Here is a 24,773-nt window from a genome sequence, read left to right as displayed (position 1 = left end):
CAGGGAAACCAGGAGGTGGAGACAAAGAGCACTACAAGAATGGAGATGGGTCAGTGAAAACAGATTCAGGACCTATTCAGTATTGTCTGAAAAGAATAATAAAACTGCCAGTCTCACTGGACCATAGAGTACTTGTAAGGGAGGAAAGTGTAAGAAGGATGTATGAGACCAGGTTATAAAGGACTATAGAAGACAAACGGAGGATTTTATCCTTGATTTTGGAGGTAATAGGGAACAATGGGAGCATTTTAGGAAAATTACTTTGGCAGCTGAATGAAGGATGGAATGTAGCATGGAGAAACTTGAAGGGGAAGATCAACCAGCAAATGATTTCCAGTAGGTATGAGATGATAAAGACCTCCATCAGGGTGGTAGCTGAGTCAAAGGAGAGAATAGAACATATATCAGAAATCTTGCAAAAGGAGAAATGACAGCGTGGCATTAGATTGGATATATGGAAAGAATGAGAATGAGAAATAGAGGATGACACATAGGCTGCAAGTCTGAATGACTTGCACTGGAGGATGGTGGGAGGATATTACCATCAAATGTAATAGGGAAGTTAGGAAGTGGGAAATGTTTTTAGGAAAAGATGAGTTCAGGTTTTAGATGTGTTGAGTTTAAGATGTCTATAAGATATCCAATGTTTGACACCTAAAAATAATGATGATGATGACTATATTAATAGGTGGCATTTATTTAGCATTTGTGCAGCAGTTTACCAATATTTTGTTTGATGCTCACAAAAATCCTGGGAGGTAGATGCTCCATTTTACAGATGAAGAAATGAAGCAGATGTAGGTTAAGTAACTTGCCCAGGGTCACACAATTAGTAAGTATCCCAGGTCACATTTGAACTTGGGTTTTCCTACACCAGATATAAGACTAAGCAGTTGGGGAATGAGACTGAAGGTCAGGAGAGAGTTTAAAGTTAGATAAATACATCTAAGAAACACTTATAAAGATGATAATTGAGTCCATGGGAGCTCCTGAGATCACCAAGTGAAATAATATAAAGGCAGAAAAGAAAGTCAACAACAGACTCTTGGGGCATTATCAAAGATGTTATCACCTACCCTGTCTCAAAATCATTCTTAACTGACTCTTTGGTTTTTTCAGTACCTAAGACTTCAGGAAACATAAATCACAACACAATGGGAACAAACAAGCTATATATAGAATAAATTGAGGTAATCAATAGAGGGAAGGCACTAGAAGCGAGGGGGATTGGGAAAGGCTTTTTATAGAAGCCAGTGTGCAAGATTTTTTTCCCTCAAGGACACAATCAACATGAGTTATATTAACACAGAAACACAAAGCTGCATGCCACCATCCCCCCAACCAATTCTCTTGCTCAGCCTTCTCCAGAAACATACAGCTATTCCAGTACAATATAATAAGCCATAAATACCAGGAATCTAGGATCTTGCTGATCCCAGGGAACTCTTTTAAGACTATGAGGTACAGCTATAGAACTCATTCCTATCAGGGGAGATTTTCATACTGATACAAATCACAGGTCTGCCCTCCATCCAAAAAAAGAATGCCCTTAGAAATGAACTAGCAGGAAATATGATAATCAAAAAATTATAAGATAAGGAAACCTAGAATGAGATGTATAGTGCATTGTTATCAATGCTTATGAATATGTCATTCATTCATTCATTCATTCATATGAATATGAATATGTCATTTGGAGTCAGGAGGGGCCGCGAGTCTTAGTTTCTTACCACCTGTGTGGTGTTGAACAAGGCATTTAATTTCTTTGGGCTTTACCATTTTCAATGCTTGAATTGTTCTCTTTCTTCATCTCTACCTCCTGGCTTTCCCGGCTTTTTTAAAGTCCCTAATAAAATCCTATCTTCTCTAGGAAGCCTTTCCCAATCCCCCTTCTAGTGCCTTCCTTTAAAAACAAAACAAAACAAAACAAAACCCTTACCTTCCATCTTAGAATCAATACTGTGTAATGGTTCCAAGGCAAAAGAGTGATAAGGGCTAGGCAATGGGGGTTAAGTGACTGGCCCAGAGTCACACTGCTAGGAAGTGTCTGAAGGCAGAGATGAATCCAGGACCTCCTGTCTCCAGGCCTGGCTCTCAATCCATAGAGTCACTCAGCTGCCTCCTCCCATTATTGGTTATATCAAATTTATCTTATATATAGCTAGTTTGTACATAGTTGCATGTTTTTCCCCCTTTCAACTGTAAGCTCCTCTAGTGCAAAGACTGCCTCTTGCCTTTTTTAAAATGCAAACACTTAATGCAATGCCTATCAATAAAGGGCATTTAATAAACCTTAATAAATGTTTATTGATTGTCTAGTGAGTAGAGAGTCACAGAGGTCTCTTCCAACTCTAAAAGTCTGTGATTTGGCAGATCCTCACATAATTTTCACCCTCTTTCTGTTTGATTTAAGTGGGAGTTTGTGTGGACCAGAAACTACCCTGCTTGTGATAACCAACCCATCTAGAGCAATGAAAATTAAAGTTCCTTCCAAATTTCCCTAAAGTCCTGTGAACAAACAGTACCTATTAACTTGCTTGTAATTGACAGTGATTAAAAGACTCTGAGTCTTACCATGGTCATGATAATAAGCCTGCTTGATTTTTGCCACTGGGCAATCTAAGGCCAAGAGGTTTGCCTCCCTATTCCTTCTCTGTCCAGGTGATGACAACTCGAGAAGACAAAGTAACTATTGTGATAAAAACTGATGGGACAAGGATAGTGGATCATGCTGATGGTACCCGAATCACCACCTTCTATCAGATTTATGAAGACACTATTATTCCTTCAAGTGACCAAGAAATAAGTAAGTTTATGCCAATTGACCACCATAGACGATAAAGGCTCCACGTGGTGTCTTGCATTCCTGCTTCATCAGAACGTCATCAGACTTGAGCTTCCTCTGATCCTCACAGATGAACACATAGCATAATTAAATTCACAGTGAATCTAGAATCTTAAATCCCAATTAACCACATGCCAGTTCCTATTACATTCCACTCGGCCAGGTGGTCTAGAGAGGACTACCACTGCAGCATCACTTCTGAGTTTCCTTTCCTTAATTCTTAGCCATTTCCTCAAAGGTGTAAATTTACTTGAGGTATAATGCTTCTCTGCCACCCCTTGGCTCCAATGTTCCTTTGGAATAAGGTGTATGCACCCTTTGATTGCCAATAGTCTACTCAACAATAAATTCACAAATATTTATGGATTGTCTCCTCTGCACCAGAAACTTTGAAAGGTGCTCCTCTATTTCCATGAGCCACCATCTCATCTATGAGATCATAAGCTTATAGAATTTATAGCTGGAAGGGATCTTCAAGATCAACTGGCCCAGCTCCTTTACTTTATAAGTGATGAAAGAAGTTTATATGAGCTGCCCAGAGTCATGCAGACTTGATGTTTTCTGTCTCCAAATCCAAGGCTCTTTCCATCTTTGCTACCATGCCTTAAGCTCATATGTTTGCTTTGATTTATTTCTCCATACTCTTAGCATTGATGGTCTCTAAGCATTTAAGATCATGAGTCTCATATACCCATTCTTCTCAATCATTGTGTCATGTGAATTACTGGGAAATTGCATTATTCTTGCTCTATCTTACTGCTTTGTGTCAGTGTATTTAGTATCCTATTTGGGCAATTTTATCTTCATTCCCTTCATTCTCAGTTTAGAGTTTTCTTGATCAAATTTGCAAGCCTCCAAGCAAATACATCCTTCCAGGCTTGCCTGAGAGCCACAACATTCCATTTCAAAAGTCCATCATTCCTCTGGCCTGTATCCAGAAAACCAAATCTTGTTCTCCAACTTAAACTACTCCAAATTTTCATTTAGACCTAGACAAACTCATAGGCTTCTAAAACTATGAGGAACCTTTGAGATTATCTAGTCTAACTCTTCCATTGGACATATAATAAAGGCAAGGCTCAGAGAAATGGTCTCTTGCTCCAAGTCACATGGGTAATAAATGGCAAGGCCAGGCATTGACCACTTCTTGGCTACCATATTTCCCATGTCCTCCTTTTCTCAAGTCCCTAACTTCAGTAGGCAGCAGTAATGACTAGCTTTGTTCTCACCTTGGAATTTTTGCTCAAGTTAATATGTTCAATTAGAGAACATACAAACTTTGTTTTCACCTCAGGGTTTACATTCATTTAAAAAACAACACTTTTTGTGCTTTTTGTTTTCTTTTTTCCTTCTTGCCTAACCAAACCTATTAAGCATTGCTTCCAACACTAAGAGAGGCAGTCTTAGCAGAAAAGAAATGAGCAACCCTGAGACCTAGGACATCAGAAAGTCATACATTTTCAAAGAAGGCAACACAAGCAGGATTTCCAGTCCTTCTCTCTACCTTCTGACTATGTGCTTTTTCAAAAGAGTCCTGTAGAATGAAGGGAGCCTTAGCTAAAGGACAAGTCTAAAGTCCACCCCCCTACCCTAGCACCACTTCAACCATGCCTGCCTGTATTTGCTCTTAGATGAATCCCCATGGTCCATCACCAGGCAAGTGAAGTGTATGCGAATAGAGAGCCCCCACTATGCTTCTGTTATTACAAACTGTGAGGACAGCAGCTGCTGTGCCACTTTCGGAGATGGGACATCAGTTATTGCAAAGCCACAAGGGACATACCAGGTGAGCCAAGGTGAAAAGTGGAGACAGTTCCAATTGTATGAGTGAGGCCTCCCAGTGATCCTTTGCCTTCCATTTTTTCTTTTCATAACTTCTTTTCCATGTGTAGCCATATACAACACATTAGTATTTCTGATACCCTTCTTTGCTGTCTTTTAAGATATATATGGACTCACATTTAGAGAATGTTTTATAAATCAGTCAATAGGCATTGATAATGAATTTATTCTACCCTAGACACTGCACTTAGCACTGAAGATACATAGAAAATGAAAAGCAGCCCTGCTTTCAAAGAGTTTATGTTCTAATGGTGGAGAAAACATGTACCTAAATAGATACTAACAAAATGCATATTACCAAAAGAGACCTTGGAGTTCTAGTCTTTAATTTATAAATGAAGAAACTGAGGCCAGAGGTGGAAGATTATTTGCCCAGGGTTGCACGGGTAGTAAATGATAGAGCTGGGATTCAAATTCAAGTCCCTTAATCCAAATCCAACATTCCTTTCACTGATCAATGCTGCTTCAAGCCTCACAATATCACTATTTTATGGTTGAGGAAATCTCAGAGAACTTAAATATTTAGTTCAAATTTGCACAGCTGAAAATATCCTCAAGAAACTTACACTTCAGTGAAAAAATAAAACTAGCATATATGAAACAAATAACAAGTAAGCATTCATTTGATTTATATTGACCTTTGGAAAAGGCAATATCCATTCCTGTCTTCTTTCAGGTCTATAACATCCCAAGCTCCCAATGTTAATCACTTTTGCTGTGTAAAGTAGTTAGGATTCAATGAAATTTGTTCCAAGGGGGCAGCTAGGTGGCTCAGTGGATGGGAGGTCCTGGGTTCAAATTTGACCTTAGACACCTCCTAACTGTGTGATCCTGGGCAGGTCACTTACTCCCAATTGCTTGGTCCTCACCAATATTCTGCATTAGAACCAATATTTAGTATCAGTTCTAAGACAGAAGGTACAGGTTCTTTAAAAATTGTTCCAAGGCTAAATTGGCATCCTGAAAAGTGGGGAGCTGAGGTGGAGGGTAGAATAAAACTCCTGTTAAAGCCTAACCATATAACCTCAGGCATGACCCTGGGATCTAGTTAGGCAAACTGGCAGGTTCTACTAAGGAATATACAATGGCTCCATTATTTAAGGGCCATCCTAAATATAAAAAGAACTATCACCAGCAGGCTGTTCACTTGCTGATGATTATTTTTGGCCATAATAACCTATTAAACAAAATAAAATGCAAAATATATTCTGTCCTATGGGGTCTCTTTCCATTATCAAACTGATAGTCACTAAAGACAAAGCCTGGTGTTGTGTTAAAGTGTACAAAGAATCACGCCAATTTGAAGTTGTCTCTAAATGTTAATTTAACTTCTGGTACTTAAAATATAAAATCTTCAGCTATTCAATGAATGACTATACTGTTGGAGGGACTGAATCATACTGACATTCTTGCTTTAAGTGAAACCAGAAAAAGGAAGTTACCTGGAAAGCTGGCTCACAGATTCTCCTTAGAGAATAAGCAAGAGTTGGTTTCATTCTGCATCCAAAAGCAAGACATCATTTCATAGGACTCCTTGACATCTCGCCTTGTGGAAATATCAATGATCGAGCATAAGAAAATGGACCAACATAAAGAAAATTACAGCTTTTTGCCCAAATCTGAAGGAAGGAAACAAAAACATTCTATGAAGAACTAGACAAGAGGAATAGAGAAGGGCTTCTTGTGGAAGGTGGGAATGTAGCTGAGACATGAAGGAAACCAGGAGGCAGAGATGAGGAGAGAGAGAGCATTCTGGGCAAGGGGACAGCCAATGAAAATGGCCAAAGCTAAGAGATAGAATATTTTGTTCAAGGAATAGCCAGGAGGCCAGTGTCACTAAGTTGAAGAGTAAATGGGGAAAGGAGGGAGGTAAAAGAACATTGGAAAAAATGATGGCAGCAGACTATTCAATAGATGTTACAAAAATAAAAATTAACAGGTCTTTGGCAACAGATTAGATATGGCAGGTGGTGGGGAGGGAGACTGAGAGTCTAGGATAGAGTCAAAGATGACACCTAGTTCCTGATCCAAGAGGCCTGGGAAGATAGTTGTGTGTTTGATAGTGGCAGGGAAGTTTGGGGAGGGAGTGGATTTTAGAGAAATGATGATGAGTTTACTTTCAAACATGTTGCATTTAAAATGTCTGCAGGACACACAAGTCAGGATGCCTAAGAGGCAGTTGGAGATGTGTGACTATAGATCAGCAGAAAGGTTAGAACTAAGTAAGTTTTTTGAGAATCATCAGCATAGAGATGATCATTGAAATCATGATTGTTTTGTGGTCTGAAAGTTAATGAGGGTGGATGATCATTGAGGGTCTTTTGAGGATGGAGGACGTGGGCGTGTTTATAGGCAGAAAGGAAACAATCAATAGATAGGGAGAGAATTAATATAAACAAGAGAATGAGGATGATAGTGGAGTTAATCTGCTCTTGGAGACATGATGAAATGGAATCACTTGTACCTATAGAGAGGCAGACTTTGGCAAGGAGAAGTGCCACTGCACCATGTGAAAAGGGATAAAGATAATGGCAGAAACCATTTGGGTGGTATGAGATAAAAAGAAAGGGAAGCTCTCAGTAAATTATCTTGATTTTTTCAGTAAAACGTGAGACAAGTTTCTTATTGGGGGGAAGGGGATTGGCTGGAGAAGGGACCATGAAAAACTTGAGGAGGGATGAAAAGGTTTTCAAGAGCCACTGTGGTGAATCAAGGAGTGAATTAATTAGGGAGGGCTAAAATAATTACCTAGCAGCAATGAAGACCCAGTTGAGATTGTGCAACATAAAATTTTAGAGTACCCAGGTAGAATGGGCACGTGATTTTCTCCACCTTTGTTCAGCAGCCAGAACTTAGCAACAAAGACAGTAGTTGATGGGAATGATCCAAGACTGGGTCTTAGCAGGACACAATTATTGCTACTATTGGGGACAAAAGACTCAGGATAATGGAGAGTTGGACTGGTTCACAAAGGGTTGTCAAGATGGAGAAAGGTCTTGTAGTTAGTATAGGGGTGATAGTCTGGGAAAGAACTCAGTTTTCAAAGGATTAAGGGTCTTTGTGTAAATGGATAAATCATAATGTTTCATGTTGGATAGCAAAAGAAGAGCTGAAATGACGATTGACTGTAATAGGATAAGGAGTTTCAGAGTTCCTGAAAATGGTGTATTTCTGAGTGATAGTAAGATCAAAGGTGTGACAAGGAAGGTCAGTGAACTTGCCCTCTGGATTTCTTTGGCCCTGTCTTTTCCCTGCCCACATGGAAAAACAGAAAGAGGCTGGAATTTGGTGGGGCAGGGGCTTGGGAACCCCAAGCCCCAGAGCTATTTGCTACTTGTTGCATGGCATAATACATGGTTTATGGTTTACTCTTAATAAATTTGTGGCTAGTGAGTTTGATAAATTGTGTACTAATAGTGAGCTCAACGGTTCTTTAAAGAGTAATAAAAGCAGGGGTTTTTTCTTCTCTGGCTGCCTTCCTGCTAGGTGCTACCCCCCAGCACTGGTTGCCTTTCCATTGATAAGGATTGCTCAGCCATTTATTCCCATGAATCAAGCAGTGACACCCTCTACCAGCCTTTTAGCCAGCGTGAGCAACTGCGAGCCAGCAGGTACATTATGAAGCATACTGCCGACATCATTTGTGAAGTTCTGGATCCCGAAGGAAATGTTTTTCAGGTAAATAATAATCTATGACTTCAAATAGAGGGTCGGTTTAGATGATCCCCAAGGCCCCTTTTAGTTCCAAATCCTAGAAATTCAGTACTAGCTGATTTGTTTTCATTTTGCTCCCAGCTACCACACACATGCATCAGCAAATCAGGATGGTAAAAGGTTTTAAAGACCAGATAGTCAAATGAGGAGAGTGGGTGGGGAAAGGGGGAAAGAGCCAAGATTAGAATTTTACGTTAACAAATCAGAAGGAACAAGTAGAATGGCACTTTCTTAGATGAGTGAATATAGAGTGGAACAAGTACACATGGGGAGGGATAATAAGCAATTTTTTTGCTTGACTGAAACAGTCTATGGAGGGAAGTAAAAAGAATAAGTAAGAAGGGGGTACAGCTGGGTAGCTCAGTGGGTTGAGAGCCAGGCCTAGAGCAGGAAGTCCTGGGTTCAAATCTGGCCTCAGACACTTCCCAGTTGTGTGACCCTGGGCAAGTCACTTGACCCCCATTGCCTAGCCCTTACCACTCTTCTATTGATTGCAAGACAGAAGGTAAGGATTTTTTAAAAAGAATAATAAAAAGAGAGGCCAGATATCTTTGTAGAGAGCAGAGACTGCAGAGGGGGGTTGAGAAGGAAGAATACTGTGGTGCTCAAATGCTCTTGCTCCAGTCCTCCCTTTTCCTTGTCCAATACTCCTCACTACTCATTTTGTGACTGAATCTATTTTCTATCACAGCATACTACAGATACTACCTGGTTAGCAATAGCACCACCTTCATTATGACTCTGCTGCTTATCTGATCCATCCTAAATCTGACTTTAGGGCAGCTACGTGATGCATTGGATCAAGTGCTGGGCCTGGACTTAGGAAGACCTGAGTGCAAATCCAACCTCAGATACTTATTAGCTGTGACCCTAGCTAAATTACTCAACCTTATTTGCCTCAGTTTCCTCATCTGTATCATGAGCTAGAAAAGAAAATGTCAAGCCACTCCAGTTTCTCTGCCAAGAAAACTGCAAAAGGGGTCACAAAGAGTTGGATACAACAATATCTGACCTTAAGCAGAGCTGTCTTAACCAGCCAATAAGCATTTCTTTACTAAGTATTTACTATATATCAAACACTGGCCTAAGTACTAGAGCTAAAAGTACAAACATACCAAAAAAAAGTCCCTACCCTCAAGAAACTTATTTTCTATAGGTTGAAATAACACATAACAGAGAGCTGAAAAAAATAGATGGAGAGATAACGTGCCCACTTGGGGAAAAGGAGGCAAATTCAAGAGAGTCAGAAGTAGAGCTAGGGAAAGAATTGGAAGATGGCCTGCCTGTGCCCCTTCCCAAAATGGAACACTAGGAAAAACTCACCAAAGGGAGAAGGGGACAGTAGGTGAGAAGTCTACAAGGCACTGAGCCATGAAATAAACTATTCTTAAGGACATATTGCCTTCTCGCTCTCTAGCCTCCTCTGCCCTCAACTATAGAATCACACATGAAATTTCATAGCAGCTACAGATCCCACAAGTTATTTAATTCAATCTATCTGAACACAAATCCCTTCTCAAGCCCATCTCTCTGCTTGAAACCCTTAGTTAAGGTAGAACCAGAGGTATGCTGAAGCTAGTTTATATAGGCTGACAAGAGTCATTGCTAAATTTTCAGTGTGAACATTTATACCTCAACAAATGCTACACATCAGGTCTTCATATATTGTTTTGAAGATTACCTAAACTTTAAAAATATAGGGAAAAAGTTAACTATGCATAGTAAGCATAAAATTATTTTTTTAACCCTCATCTTCCATCTTAGAATCAATACTGTATATTGGTTCCAAGGCAAAAGACTGGTGAGGGTCAAGTGACTTGTCCAGGGTCATACAGCTAAGAAGTGTCTGAATCCAGGACCTCCCATCTCTAAGACTGGCTCTCCATCCACTGAGCCACCCAGTTGCCCCAAAAGTATTTCTTGCATACACTTTTTTCTCAGAATGCTGGTTGTTAAATATTTATCAGTAAATCTCTGGAACGAACCCCCAAAAGAATCAGATCTTACTTAGCATACTCCTTAGTGTGTTTATTTAGTATACTTACTCTACTCTACTCTACTAACTACTTAGTATACTTAGTATAATTCTTAGTAAGTTGCAACTAAATGGCACTGGATAGATTGTCAGCCTGCAATCAGAAAGACTCACCTTTCTAGTTTCTAGACATAAGCAGTGTCACCCTGGGCAATTCATTTAACCCTGTTTGCCTCAATTTCCTCATATGTAAAATGAAATGGAGAAAGAAAGGGCAAAACACTCCATATATCTACCAAGAAGCTCAAATGTTGTCACAAAGAATTGGTCATGACAGAAATAACTGAACAACAATTCTTAGAAAATGTTTCATTGCACAGAGTTATGATCTGCATCTCTGTCATCTTCCACCAAACTATTCCTAGGTCTGACCTCTTTGGCCAAGCTTTGGCCTCCTTTGCATAGCTACTCAGTGCCCTTTATTCCACCTCCTATTCTAATCTCAGGACAACAGATGATGTTGAAATGCAAGTTGTGGGTAAGTTTAAGGCAGAGATGTCAGTTCTGGAATGCAGGCAGAACCAGATTAAAATGTGATCCAGAAACATTAAAAAATACATAAAAACACAATACATCCCAGGCAATGTAAATTTGGGGGGCTTTAAGGCAGAGTATGGACTTCAGGCTTCCATCTGAATTTAACACCATTGACTTAAAGGGTGAGCACTCTCAGGGACATTTGCTTCTCAAACAGATCAATTCAACAAGCACTATTATCAGAACCTCCTATGTACTAAGATCTGAATCATTCCATAAAATAGCAGAATTTCTGGCATCAGTGAGCAGGGAACCAAAAAATGATGGCAAGGTGAGATGGGAATTGGATGGAGTGGAAGAGAAGCATTCCAGCACTGCTGACATCACACCCCTTTTAGCAAGGGTGCCTACTTTGTATTTGAATAAAAACCAAATAGTTAAGATTTCATCCAAAAAGTTAGATATTTATTCTTTGTCTCCAAAATGAATCCATATTAGATGTTCAGGCTATCTATTAACTTGAAATTTTAAATTCATTAACTTGGTGAGGAAATTTGGTTGTCATCAAGAACACCTTGGCTAAATGGAAACCAGGGCTTCCCAAAAATAATTTTTTTAATCACTTACTTTCTCAAGTTGAGCAAACAGAAATCCTTATCTTGTCAACATGTTTGTTTGTTTTTAAACCCTTACCTTCCACCTTAGAATCAATACTATGTATTAATTCCAAGACAGAAGAGTGGTAAGGGCTAGGCAAAGGAGGTTAAGTGACTTGCCCAGGGTCACACAGCTGGAAAGTGTCTGAGGCCAAATTTGAACCTAGGACCTCCCATCTCTAGGCCTGGCTCTCAATCCACTGAACTATGAAGCTGCCCCCAATATGTTCTTTTTAAAATTAAATCCTTTATGCCCTCCACCTCCAGAGAAAGAAATAATGGAGTCTGAAGGTATACAGAGGCATACTATATTTCACTTTACTTCTTCACTTTTCTTTTGTATGTTCTAGTTCTCTCATAAAAGGACTAATATGAAAAGATGTTTTACCCTATTACACATGTAAATATATCAAATTTCTGCCTCAGGGAGGAAGTACAGGAGGGAGTAAGGGAGGGAGAGAAGGGAGGACAGAATTTAGCTCAAATTTTTAAAAATAAAGGTTAAAAATGTTTTTTAATGTAATGAGGGAAAAATAAAATATTAAGTTTTAAAATAAATTCATTAAATCCCATATAAATTTATTACTTCACTCTTAGGTCATGGTCGATGGCACCATATCAACTATCATCCCTGAAGCGAGCTCGGAGGAGGAAACGACTGAGGAAGAGAGTGAGGATTATGATAGTTTAGTGCCTGATAAAGTAGAAAAAAATCCTCTTCAACCTTATGGTGAACATGTCCCCAGGTAGTATTTAACAAGACCACACAGAAATCTTGCTTTTAATATTGAAAGAGGCATTTTCACTGTGTCCAGCAATTAACTGGATTGTGTTTACTTAAATAGATTTTTTGTTATCTATGCGGATGGCTCAGGAACTGAACTTCTCCGGAATAGTGATATCGAAGAGTATCTCTCTTTGGCGTATGGGGAATCGACCACTGCTGTCCTGCAGGAGCCGGTCCAGGAATACCCAGGTAGAAAAGACCCCCAAGTGAGAAATAATTAAAGACAGACATGCACGTGATTATAAAGAAATATATGTATATATCAGATATATACATAAGTAAGGCTATATGCCATGAGTATATTTGAAATATGCCCTTATATAAAATAAATATATAATGAACTATGTATATACTGAGTAGGTGGGAAATGGAACAATTAATGTGGAGAGGCATCCTATGATTTCAGTAAGAACAAACAGTATCCTTGCCATCATTTTTCTGCCCCAAACAAACTCTCTTAAAGAGGAAACCAAGTCTGAATCTTGTATACTAGATGTGTGGACCTAGGCAAGTCACTTGAATTTCCTGTCTCCATTTCCTCATCTGTAAAAGGGTAACAATAATAATAATAGCACATGCCACCCTTGTTGTAATGATCAAATGCAATGATATTTTCAAATTGCTTTGCAAACTATATAAATGCTGACTTATTATTATATTATTGTTACGATGTTTATTCCTCGATAACTCACTAAGATCCTTTACTCCTTCCACTCCCCAGCCCTATCACTAGGAGCCCAGACATTCCAACTTGACCACCTTCTCATCATTTTTATCTACTGTTCTGGATGAAATTTGAACTATTGAATTTACTAAGATATAGTTTAAGTTTGATTTGAATTGTAAAATCATGTGTATAAAGTTTTGGAGACAGAACGTACCTTAAAAGCCATCTCATGCAGCCCCCTCATCTTACAGATAAAGATCCTGAGACCCAGTGAGATGAAGTGACTTGCCTACCATCACACAGCTTATGAGGGGGAAAGGCAGGATTAAAACCCACATTTTGAAGCAAAAGAAATTGATAAAAGCTAACAGCACCTAGCTCACAAGGAGCAAGCTTCCAGATACTATAAAAATACTAGCTATTATTACTTGGACGTGAAGGTAGCAATTTAGCTTCTCAGATCGTATAGTCAATAAATGACAGAGCCAGATATAAAATTGAAGTGCTCCTAAGCACCCAGTTGAGCTCACCTTCTACCTCTCTGACAAAAACAAATTGCCCAACTATATAAGAAATTTCATCCTAGTTGCTAAATAAAGTAAATAATTTTCTGTCTGAACTGATGGATTTCTTTGTTCCTCTCAAGTCTGTCTTAGGATCTAAATTAAAATTAAACTATTTTGTTTCTTCAAGCACGGTTGATTTCTCATAGTTCTAGGGAAAGAAATGGAGATGCTGTAAAGATGTCTACTGAATTCTACAGAGGAATTTTGATTTGGAAATGATCCTTTTAAACCTTGCCTTTGATGTAGGTGCCCTGAGCATCACGGTTCTTCGCCCTTTTTATGAAGTATCTCCATGGATTATGAAGAAAGAATTAGATACAATTGTTCCCACTAATCTCCAGTCAAGATCATGGGATACATTCCCCGCATATGAGGTACAAAGTCATTGTACTGAAAATCAGCTGGATGAAGCATTGATGGTCCCCTTGCCTATTCTTTCCACTACTTCCCCCTACCCTGTGCCTTAGTAGCTCTATTCCCCTCGAACCTGGATCCTAGCAGCTAATATTTGATAAAAGTAGGAAAAAAAACCTAGGTCTTCCTTCCAACTCCCCACTACACCTTCCTTTTTTTCATGCCCCCATTAACTGATAAAATGTCAGAAATTTACCCTAATCACTAACCCCATTTTTATCCCCTTTACCCAAAATTGTATCCTTTACTATTTTGAGATCCCTAAAATATATTCATGCCGAGTAGCCCCATTTCCAGTCAATGTGGCCATGATTTTCCTACATTGGAATAATCTTGTAAATATTTTTCTATCCCATGTGGAAATAATATTTCCTAACATGGAATCACCACTTTAAAAGTAATATTTAGCTCCTCAGTCAAAATCTCTTTAGTCTTTCATTTTAGCACAGAATTTCAGATTTTTTATACCTCTTATTTTTCCTTTTCATTTATTATTATAGAAAATGCAGAATGTGATAGTTTTGTAATTACATTAGAATCATATGGAGACTAGCTGTGTGAACCTGGGCAAATAATTTGCCATTGCCTAGCCCTTACCATTCCTGCTTTGTAACCAATACATAGCATTGATTCTAAGGTGGAAGGTAATGGAATTTTTTAAAAATCATATTGAAATTTCCTATTGAAGTTTGTTAAAATAGTGGAAGAAAATCAATTTTTATTCATTTTCAAACAGGCAAAATTCCTTCATAAAATTTACCCAAAGATAAAATATTTTGAGCAAGAAGTTTCAAGTATTACCAGGTCCCTCAAAGATTAGAAGAAGGGAAATGTAGATCTGGATCACATCAGTGGGATTTTCTTATGTCCATGGTATTTTTATGTTTAGATCTTCTGTAAGTGCCATCCTGGAGCAACTAATATAGTCTAAGTTTTGTTTCCTAATTAGGTTAACGATAATGAAGAGGTGTGTTTGATTAGGAGAGGTCAGATACAATTAGCATAATGTAAAGGACCCTAAAATGAGACCAAGGACACTTGGGTTCTCTTTCTTGAAGTGTTCTAAAACTGTCTGTGTGATCTTCACTAAGCCATTTTATCTTTGGGGGTTTCAGTTTCCTAATCTGTGAAATGAAAAGTTGGACTAAATGATCTCTCAGATCCCTTCCATATCATGGTATTTTGTTCTATAAACATTTAGATTTATAACTAACATGGAATAAGAGAAGCAATAAATTTGCAGGCACAGTTGGATCATTTTCACTAATCACAACAGATCAGTTCTATGACTTATTAGAAGAATATTTCAGCTAAACCTGTTTGGTATTTCTTTGAGAAAACTGACCTCAGTTAAAGAAGGTTCTTCTTGTGATACCATTTTAAATGTTTTCTAAATGATCATTTTTAGGAGTACCCCTCATTTTTTTTAGGTGTCGAGACTCTCCATTAATAGCCTATCATCTCACTAGTAAGAGTCAGGAAAATTCATAACAGCAAAGTAATCCTACAGCATGGCAAGTGGATAGTGTACTGGAGTTGGTGTTAGAAAGAACTATTTTCAAATCCCAACATAGAAACTTTCTAGCTGTTTGACTCTGAGAATGTACTTATCCTCTGTGTGCTTCCGTTTCCTCATCTATTTAAAAAAAAAAAGAAAAGACAATGCAATGATCCAGGACAATTGTGAGGGCCTTATGAGAAAGAAAACTATCCACATCCAGAGAAAGAACTGTGGGAGCAGAAACATAGAAGAAAAAAACATTTCCTTGATAACATGGTTCGATGGGGATATGATTGGGGATGTAGACTCTAAATGATCACTCTATTGTAAATATTAATAATATGGAATTAGATCTTGATCAGTAAGACATGTAAAACCCAGTTGAATTGCTCATTGGCTATGGAAGGGGGAAAAAGAACTGCTTGATCACATGGTTCGATGGGGATATGAATGGGAATATAGACTCTAAATGATCACCCTAGTGCAAATGACAATAATATGGAAATAGGCCAGGATCAATGACACATGTAAAACCCAGTGGATTTGTGTATTGGCTACAGGAGGGGGTTGGGAGGAGGGGAAGAAAAGAACATTAATCATGTAACTTTGGAAAAAATATTCTAATTTAATTAATTTTAAAATGGGTGAGAGGGGAGAGGACTAAAGGTTATGAGATATTCACACTACATCTGGCACCAATATGGCATATCTTCAAGAGAGGGGGATACCTTCAGCTTGCCCAAAAAAACACAAACCAAGCAAGGTTAGAAACAGATCAGGTCAGATCTTTCACACTGATTAACAATGGATTCAGCACACTTTAAGCTGACATGAGATGGGGAGATTCAGTTTCAGAAACAAACAAAATGTATTTGGGAAGATGCTAGAACAACTAGTAATCAAAAAAAAATTTAGCTATAAAATGATCTATATAATAAGTTGTTTTATTTTATCATTGGTGTGGTTTTGTTTTTTGCAGAAAAGAACTCCAGGTGCCCCATTTGGAACCCACATTTGGAAGGGTCTATCCATAGGGTCCCTGCACTTGGCTTACCTACCTGCACCTATACGAAAATGCCCCAAAGTGCTCCAGGTCCGGCAGTTCATTCAGCATGAGATCATTAAGAATGAGTTGAAATTAAAGCTACAGTTTTCCCTTAAGGTAAATGGAATCATAAAGCTATTATCTCTCACCTCTATACCAAAGGAAGATTTGCTTTACCTCTTCTGCAGGGGTAGGGATGGACATTATCATTAGTTAGCACTCAGTTTCATTTTTCTATTCTTTTCACTTACATTATTATAGTCATTGGGAATATTGTTGTCCTAATTCTTCTCACTTCACCCTTCCTGTTTATATCTTGCTGCTTTTCTCTGAATTCCTTGTATTTGTCATTTTGACAATAAAATAATATTCCATTATATTTGCATACAATAATTTATTCAGTTACTCCCTACTTTATTTCTAGGTTTTTTGCTACCACAAAATGGGCTACTATGAAAATGTGCTGTTGTATATAGAATGGGGCAGGTAGGTGGCTCAGTGGATATAGTGCCAGGCTAAATTCAGGAAGACCTGAGTTCAAATCCAACCTCAGACATTAACCATATGACCCTGGGCAAGTAACTTAGCCCCATTTGCCTCAAATTCCTCATCTGTAAAATGAGTTGGAGATGGAAATGGCAAACCACTGCAGTATCTCTTGCCAAGAAAACCCCAAATGGGCTCACAAAGTCAGACATGACTGAACAACAATATATAAAACATCTGTGTTGTTGATCCTCTTGAGGTATGTGTATAGTAATGTGATCTCTGGGTCATAGAATATGAGCAACTTTTCTCATCTAATTCCAAATTGTTTTCCAGAATAGTGAACCATTTAGCAGCTCTACATATATGCATGTGTGCTTGTCTTTCCATATCTCTTCCAACTTTAAACATTTCCCACTTTTGTCATATTTGCTAATGTCTTACAAAATGCTCACAGAAAATAGCTTCAAATAATATGTCCTAGAATTTCACCAGGCTTTGAAGTCAAGGTCACTGGCCTATACTTAGAAAACTACATCTTTTCCCTTTTTTTTTAAATCAAGGTAATATTTACCTCTATAATAGCTCCTGTGATAGCTGTCCTTTTCTCCATTATTTTTAAAAGATCATTAAAAGTAGTAATCCTAGAAATTCTTCCAGTAGCTTAGGATAAAGTTTATTCAGGAACTCACTGAGACCAGCTAGGAATTATCTTTTCATTCATTCATTCAAAAAGCAAAGTGCTAAATTGGTGATACAAAGACAAAAACAAAATTGCTCATGCCCTCTAGGAGATTATAATCTACCAGTAGGATGTAACATATGCATGAGAAACAAATACAAAACATATAAATAGTAATTGGGGGATGATAGGGAAGCACTTACTTGGGGGATTAGGAAAAGTCTCATAGAGAAGGTGGGACCAAAACACCCTTGAAAAGAGCAAGGGATTCAGAGAGGTAGAATTTAGGAGGGAGAGCATTCCAGACATGGCAGAAAGTCTATACAAAGGTTACATAGGAAGGAGGTGAAATATTGTGTCTAAGGAACAATAGATAATCTGACCGGAATGTAGAATGTATGATAGAGAATACTGTGAAACAATCCCAGAAAGGCAGGCCAATTAGGAAGGGCTTTAAATATCAGAGAAGTTTGCATTTTAACCTAGTCAATAAGGGACTGCTAAAGCATGAGCAACTAGGCTCAAGGATGTCATTTTGCCAATATCATACTGAATGAACAAATTAAAGAGAAGAAAAGACTTAAAGAGGAAGACAAGTTAGAAAGTTTTGCCTGGTGTGGTGTGTAAACCTATAATCTCTGCTGCTAGGGAGGTAGAGACTAGAGAATATCAAGCTGCAATTAGGTATCCATTCTAAGTTCACTGTTGTCAATCATTCAGAAAGAGGGGCCACCAGATTGTCTAAAGTGGGGTGAATTGGTCTAGGTCAGGAAAATATATCAGGTCCAAATTCCTTTACTGAGCAGAAAAAGACTAGACCTGTACTTCTAGCTTAGGGAAGAGAGGGAGACTCAGTCAAGAAAAAGAAGAAAGAAAGAAAAAGAAAGAAAGAAAGAAAGAAAGAAAGAAAGAAAGAAAGAAAGAAAGAAAGAAAGAAAGAAAGAAAGAAAGAAAGAAAGAAAGAAAGAAAGAAAGAAAGAAAGAAAGAAAGAAAGAAAGAAAGAAAGAAAGAAAGGAAGGAAGGAAGGAAGGAAGGAAGGAAGGAAGGAAGGAAGGAAGGAAGGAAGGAAGGAAGGAAGGAAGAAAGAAAGAAAGAAAGAAAGAAAGAAAGAAAGAAAGAAAGAAAGAAAGAAAGAAAGAAAGAAAGAAAGAAAGAAAGAAAGAAAGAAAGAAAGAAAGAAAGAAAGAAAGAAAGAAAGAAAGAAAGAAAGAAAGAAAGAAAAACGGAGGGAGGGAGGAAGGAAGGAAGGAAGGGAGGGAGGGAGAGAGGGAGGAATGAAGGAAGGAAGGAAGGAAGGAAGGAAGGAAGGAAGGAAGGAAGGAAGGAAGGAAGGAAGGAAGGAAGGAAGGAAGGAAGGAAGAAAGAAAAGCTATTGCAAAAGAAAAAGAGGTTATACCTTTATTGTCCACATGGATACTCTTTTCCAAATATGTCCATGTGCCTTAATTGTCAATGAAAACCTTTGTAACTACCTATGTCCTTATTTATAAGATTAATCTAGTCATACAATATCCTCATTTATTTTTGGCTTCAAGTTCCTATACACCACTTTTGTTCTATCCTTGCATGTCTGAAAAATGATTTTCCCTGAGAAAGAACAAAAGTTGAGACAATAGAAACGACTTCTCTCTGTTGTCTACTATCCTCTCATTTACCTGGAATACTAATCCTACCCCTTCTTTAGTTTTCTTCTTACCCCAAGAATTGTTCTCTCTCATTCTTTCTCTGTTTCTCTCTGATTCTGTCTGTCTCTGTCTGCGCTCTCTCTCTCTCTCTCTCTCTGTCTCTGTCTCTGTCTCTCTCTCATTTTTAATGCCTCTACCATCAGTCATCTTCCTCATCTCCTTCTTAGTTTTACTTAACACTCATTTTTCCAGGATCTTGCCACTCTTATATGTTCATCCTTTTATTTTTTTACTTGCACTTTCTTTCATCTTCTGTGCATATCTTTTTAAAAGTTTAAGCTGTTTCCTAGGGAAACTACATGGGTCAATTTAGATAGCTCTCTCACTCTTTTTTCTAAGTAGAATCATTTGTTTTTCTGTCTTTAATATCTTCTTTTTGAGAGCTCCCTATCTTTCTTGCACTGATTTCCCCCATACAATTCTTAGTGATGGAAAGCTATTTATCCTCTATCTGAACTTTTGGAAATCTATTTTTTTTAATATTGACTATATCACTCAGACTATGCCCAGATTTCCTCTTATCTGCTATCACAGACTTGAAGATGAGGTGATCAATTTCTCCTAATTTTTTATACATCAACAGTCTTATTCCTAAGAATAAGGCCTATATTCATTTTCCTCATTTTTCTTCCATCTTTTAAGTTGCAATTCAAGTTCTTTGCTCAGTTGCCTTCAGAGCTAGTTCTAAGAATCCATGTTTTCAGTTCTTCCAAAGTGATATGGCCTAAGGAAAAGTGTGTTTAATATTCTCCTGACTTGCCTTCTGGTGAGTGTATAACCACAAGCACTCTTTTCTGCCTTGGAACTATGACCAGAGTCCCTACTCCTGTGTGAAAATGAGCAATCGTCAAATAGATTCAACATAGAAAGTTGTTTTGCTGGCAGGGAAGACTAAAACCCAAACTTAGAAGACAACAAAGTCAATATTGCTACATCCAGAGCTTCCCAAAAAAAAAAAAAAAGAATTGGTTTCAAAGCCAAAAAAGGGATTATTTGAGAGACTCAAAAATGATTTATAAATCAAATCAGAGGGACAGAAAAAAAACTGGGAAAAGAAATGAGAATGATGCAAGAAAATCATGAAAAGGAGTAGACAGTTTGGTAAAGGAGGCACAAAGAAAATACTACTTTAAAAAAAGAATAGACCAATTGATAAAAGATAAACAAAAATTTACTAAAGAGAACTTCTTAAAAGGCAAAATTGGCCAAATGGAAAAAAGGTACAAAAATTCACTGAGGAAAAGAATATTTTGAAAAGGAGAATTGGCCAAATGGATAAGGAGGTACAAAAGCACACTGAGGAAAATAATTATTTAAAAAGTAGAATTGGTTAAGTAGAATATAATGACTCCAAGAGGAATCAAGAAACAATCAAACACAGTCAAAGGATGGGAAAAATAGAAGAAAATGTAAAATACCTTATTGGAAAAACAACTGTCCTGGAAAGCAAAGGAGAGATCATCTAAGCATCATTGGATTACCTGAAAGCTTTGATCAAAAAAAGAGCTTAGGCATCATCTTTCAAGAAATTATTGGAGGCAGCTAGTTAGCACAGTGGATTACCAGGTCTGGAGTTGGGAGATCCTGGGTTCAAATCTGGCCTCAGACACTTCCTAGCTATGTGATCCTGGGCAAGTCACTTAACCCCAAAGGTAAGGATGAGAGAGAGATATGATGAGTGAATGAATGAATAAAAATGGAGTAGTGGAACCTAGCTGGAGATCATTTTCTACCACTAATGAAAGAGACTAAGAAATTATTAAAGAAAATTGATCTGATATTATTAGAATCAGAGGGTAATACATAAATGAAAAGAATCCACTGACCACCTCCTGAAAGAGATATCAAAAGGAACCAAATCCCAGAACTCTTAGGTCAAGGAGAAAATATTGCAAGCAGTCAAAAAGAAAGAATTCAAATATCATGAAGCCACAGTCAGAATAGCACAAGATTTAGCAACTTCTACATTAAAAGATCAGATTATTTTGGTGTATGACATTCCAGAAGACAAAGGAGCCTGGGATTTCAACCAAGAACCAACTAGCCAGCAAAACTGCATAGTCCTTTAGGGGGAAAAGTTAGCATTCAATAAAATAAAAGACTTTCAAATATTCCTGATGAAAAGACCAGAGCTAAAAGGAAAATTTAGCTCTCAAATAGGAGACTTGAGAGAAATATAAAAAGGTAAACAAAAAGAGAAATCAAAAGATATTCAATAACATTATTAAACTATTTACATCCTTAGATGGGACAATGATTCTTGTAACTCCTAAGAACTTTGCCGTTATTAGGGCAGTTAAAAGTAATATACATAAACAGAAGGCAAGGGTATAAATTGAATATGATGGGATAATAGCTTAAAAATTAAAATTAAGGGATGAGAAAGAGGAATGCTTTGGGAGAAAGTGGAAGGGAGAAATAGAATGGGATAAATTATCTCATATAATAGAGCCATGAAGGAGCTTTTATAGTGAAGAGGAAGATGGAGGATGCGATACAGTCCTTGAATGTTACTCTCATTGTCATTGGATCAAAGACAGAAGAATATACACAATCAGTTGGGTATAGAATCCATCTTAGCCTATGAGAAAATAGGAGAAGTTAATAAGAGAAGGCAGGGCTGATAGAAAAGAGGGCAAATTCAGAGAAGCAATGGTTAGAAGCTAAATACTTTTGAGGATGGACAGAATGAAAGGAAAGAAAAAAGAATAAATGGAGGGGAATCAAATAGAGAGTAATATATAGTAATCATAATGGGTGAAAAAATTTATAAATCTTCCTAATAAGGTCTAGTTTCTCAAATATATCGAGAAATGAATCATATGTTAAAGAATACAAGCCATTCCCCAATTGATAAATGGACAAAGGATATGAACAAGTAGTTTTCAGATAAAGTAATTAAAGCTATCTATAGCCATGTGGAAAAATGTCCTAAATCACTATTAGAGAAATGCAAATTTAAACAACCCTGAGGTGTCACTCCACACCTATTAGATTGGCTATTATGATAGAAAAGGAAAATGACAAGAGTTAGGGAAGATGTGGAAAAATTAAAACACTAATTCCGTTGGGGGAACTGTGAACTGATTCAACCACTCTGGAAAGCAATTTGAATCTGTACTCTAAGGGCTATAAAATTTTACATGCACTTTTTTGACCCAGCAATACCATTACTAAGGTTGATATCCCAAAGAGACAAAAAACAAAAAGGAAAAGAATCTATTTGTACAAAGATAATTATATGCAGCTCTTTTCATGATGGCAAAGAATTGGAGAGTGAGGGGATACCCATCAACTGGAGAATGGTTTATCAAGTTATAATATATGATTGTTATGGTATACTATTGTGCTATAAGAAACAATGAGCAGGAAAAGCTCAGAAAAACCTGGAAAGACTTCACAAACTGATGCATAGTGAAATAAGCAGAACAAGGAGAATATTATACACAGTGACACCAATGTTGTGTGATGAACAATTGAATAATTTAGCTATTCTCAGCAACATAATGATTCAAAACAATCCCAAAGGACTCATGGTAGGAAATGTCCTTTCCTTCCAAAGAAAGAAGTGATGGAGTGTGAATCCAAACCAAAGCAAACTTTTTTCACTTTCTTTCCTAATTTTTTTCTATTTGAGTTTTCTTCCACAAAAGGATTCATATGAAAAAAAACAGGTTTTACTTGATTACACATGTAAAATCTCTATCATATCACTTACCATGTCAGTGGGTTGGGTGTGAGGAGGGAAGAAGAGAACTTGAGACTCAAGAAAAATGTTTAAATGTTGAAAATTGTTTTCACATATAATTGGGTAAAGAATAAAATATCCAAAATAAATAAATAATTGAAGGAAATGCTAATGTTCTGTAGGAGAAAATGTTCTGTTGGCGAAAAATGAAGATACATATACTTTTTCCCATCCCAGTTCACAAATCCACTTAAATCTCCTCTGTATGGGGTCTATATGCCAGGTTAAGAATCTTTGCTATGTCCCATAGTCAGGCCTGAAACCCCTAAAAGCTCCAAATATTACTACCTAAGTGTACTGTATTTTTCTTTCTTTGGATTTTGTTGGACTTTGTTGTCCCTGTTGATCTAGGATTACATAAATCACATCCTAAAGAAGGAGGATGAATTACAGGAAATGACTGTTAAAGACTCTAGAACTGAAGAAGAAAGGGGCAATGCTGCAGACCTGCTCAAGCTGGTGATGGTGAGTGAAAATATTTTCTTTTAAAGTAGAGTTATCATCTGTGTCAAATGAAAGCCCCACTGTTAATATTAATATTAATGCCATTCTCTTCCCTCTTCCTTAAAGTTTCTCACTGCTGAAAATATATGCAAACAACCCACTGGAACTTGGAGGTGTTTTTAAGGACCTCTTCATCAGCTGCAAATAATCTCAAGAGCCTTTAAATTAGATGTTTTTCACTATCTTCAGAAAAACAGATATATTCTGGGAAATAGTGAGAAAAGAGATCATTGGTTGTCTAGACTTAAGAAAATGTTAATAATGTAGATCTAATTTTAAAGAATATGTGCATACATTTTATTTTTTCTAGAGAAGCCCCAGTGTTAGACATTTATCAGCCCATCCCTGTGTTGCTTGAACTCAACAGGAATGCAACAGAATGTTCAAAGAATGGATTCATCAATAGCCTGGAAGCTAATAATAATCATAGTAATATTCAGTAACTGGATTTATATAGCACTTTGAGGCTTATAAAGTGCCTCCCAATGCTCCTGATTCCAGGCTTGAGGGGACATTCAATAAAAAGCCACCAGGAAATGAAGTGTTGTACATGAGGAACAGTAAGAAAGTCAAATATAGGATAGGAAGAAGTAGCTAGGCAACAATAAGTTTGTAGGGTGGTAATTCATTGAATTAACAATGTAACATGGCTACCAGAAAAGTTGATGTTATCTTGGGTTACAGTAGGTGAGGCATGGTGATAATCTCACTGGTCTTTGCCTTGGTCATATATCTGGAGATCCATAGTCAGTTCTGAGCACCATGGGTATGCCAATAAGCCAGATTATATCCAGTAATGGACAGCAAGGAGAAGGAAATGAGACTATCCTCTATAAGGACAAGTTGAAAGAAATGGAGATGTTTCATCTGGAAGACAGAAAAATGTAGGAAGATGGAAGACATGCTAGGTTCCTCAAAATATAGGGAAGGGTTATGAAAGAGGCATTATTGGTTGGTTTGTTTTTTCCTCAACACAGAGTATAGAATGAGGAACAATGAAGAGCAGCTATACAGAGGCTGGTTTTAGGTCAATATAAGGAAACATTTCCTAATAATTAGAGCTGTTCAAAAACTCAATATATGTCCTAGGGAAGTATGTGATAATTGAACATCAATTT

General features: G+C 37.5%; 1 protein-coding gene across 3 annotated transcripts in view; it reads left to right on the top strand.

Moving 5' to 3' along the window:
* The window catches only part of SPAG17 (sperm associated antigen 17), a 285,233-nt gene that overhangs the window by 198,288 nt on the left and 62,172 nt on the right, over positions 1-24,773 (top strand). For all 3 annotated transcript variants that reach the window (XM_056819265.1, XM_007485278.3, XM_007485281.3), the window contains exons 30-37: positions 2,662-2,806; positions 4,477-4,631; positions 8,174-8,365; positions 12,167-12,315; positions 12,415-12,545; positions 13,836-13,963; positions 16,484-16,666; positions 23,503-23,616. In XM_056819265.1, the coding sequence (XP_056675243.1) occupies positions 2,662-2,806; positions 4,477-4,631; positions 8,174-8,365; positions 12,167-12,315; positions 12,415-12,545; positions 13,836-13,963; positions 16,484-16,666; positions 23,503-23,616 (1,197 nt within the window). The remainder of the gene's footprint in view (positions 1-2,661; positions 2,807-4,476; positions 4,632-8,173; positions 8,366-12,166; positions 12,316-12,414; positions 12,546-13,835; positions 13,964-16,483; positions 16,667-23,502; positions 23,617-24,773) is intronic.

This window comes from Monodelphis domestica, chromosome 2 (assembly GCF_027887165.1).
Source record: "Monodelphis domestica isolate mMonDom1 chromosome 2, mMonDom1.pri, whole genome shotgun sequence".
Taxonomy (NCBI): Eukaryota; Metazoa; Chordata; class Mammalia; order Didelphimorphia; family Didelphidae; genus Monodelphis; species Monodelphis domestica.
The sequence above is the reverse complement of the archived record's forward strand: the minus strand, read 5'-3'. Positions and strand labels throughout refer to the sequence as shown.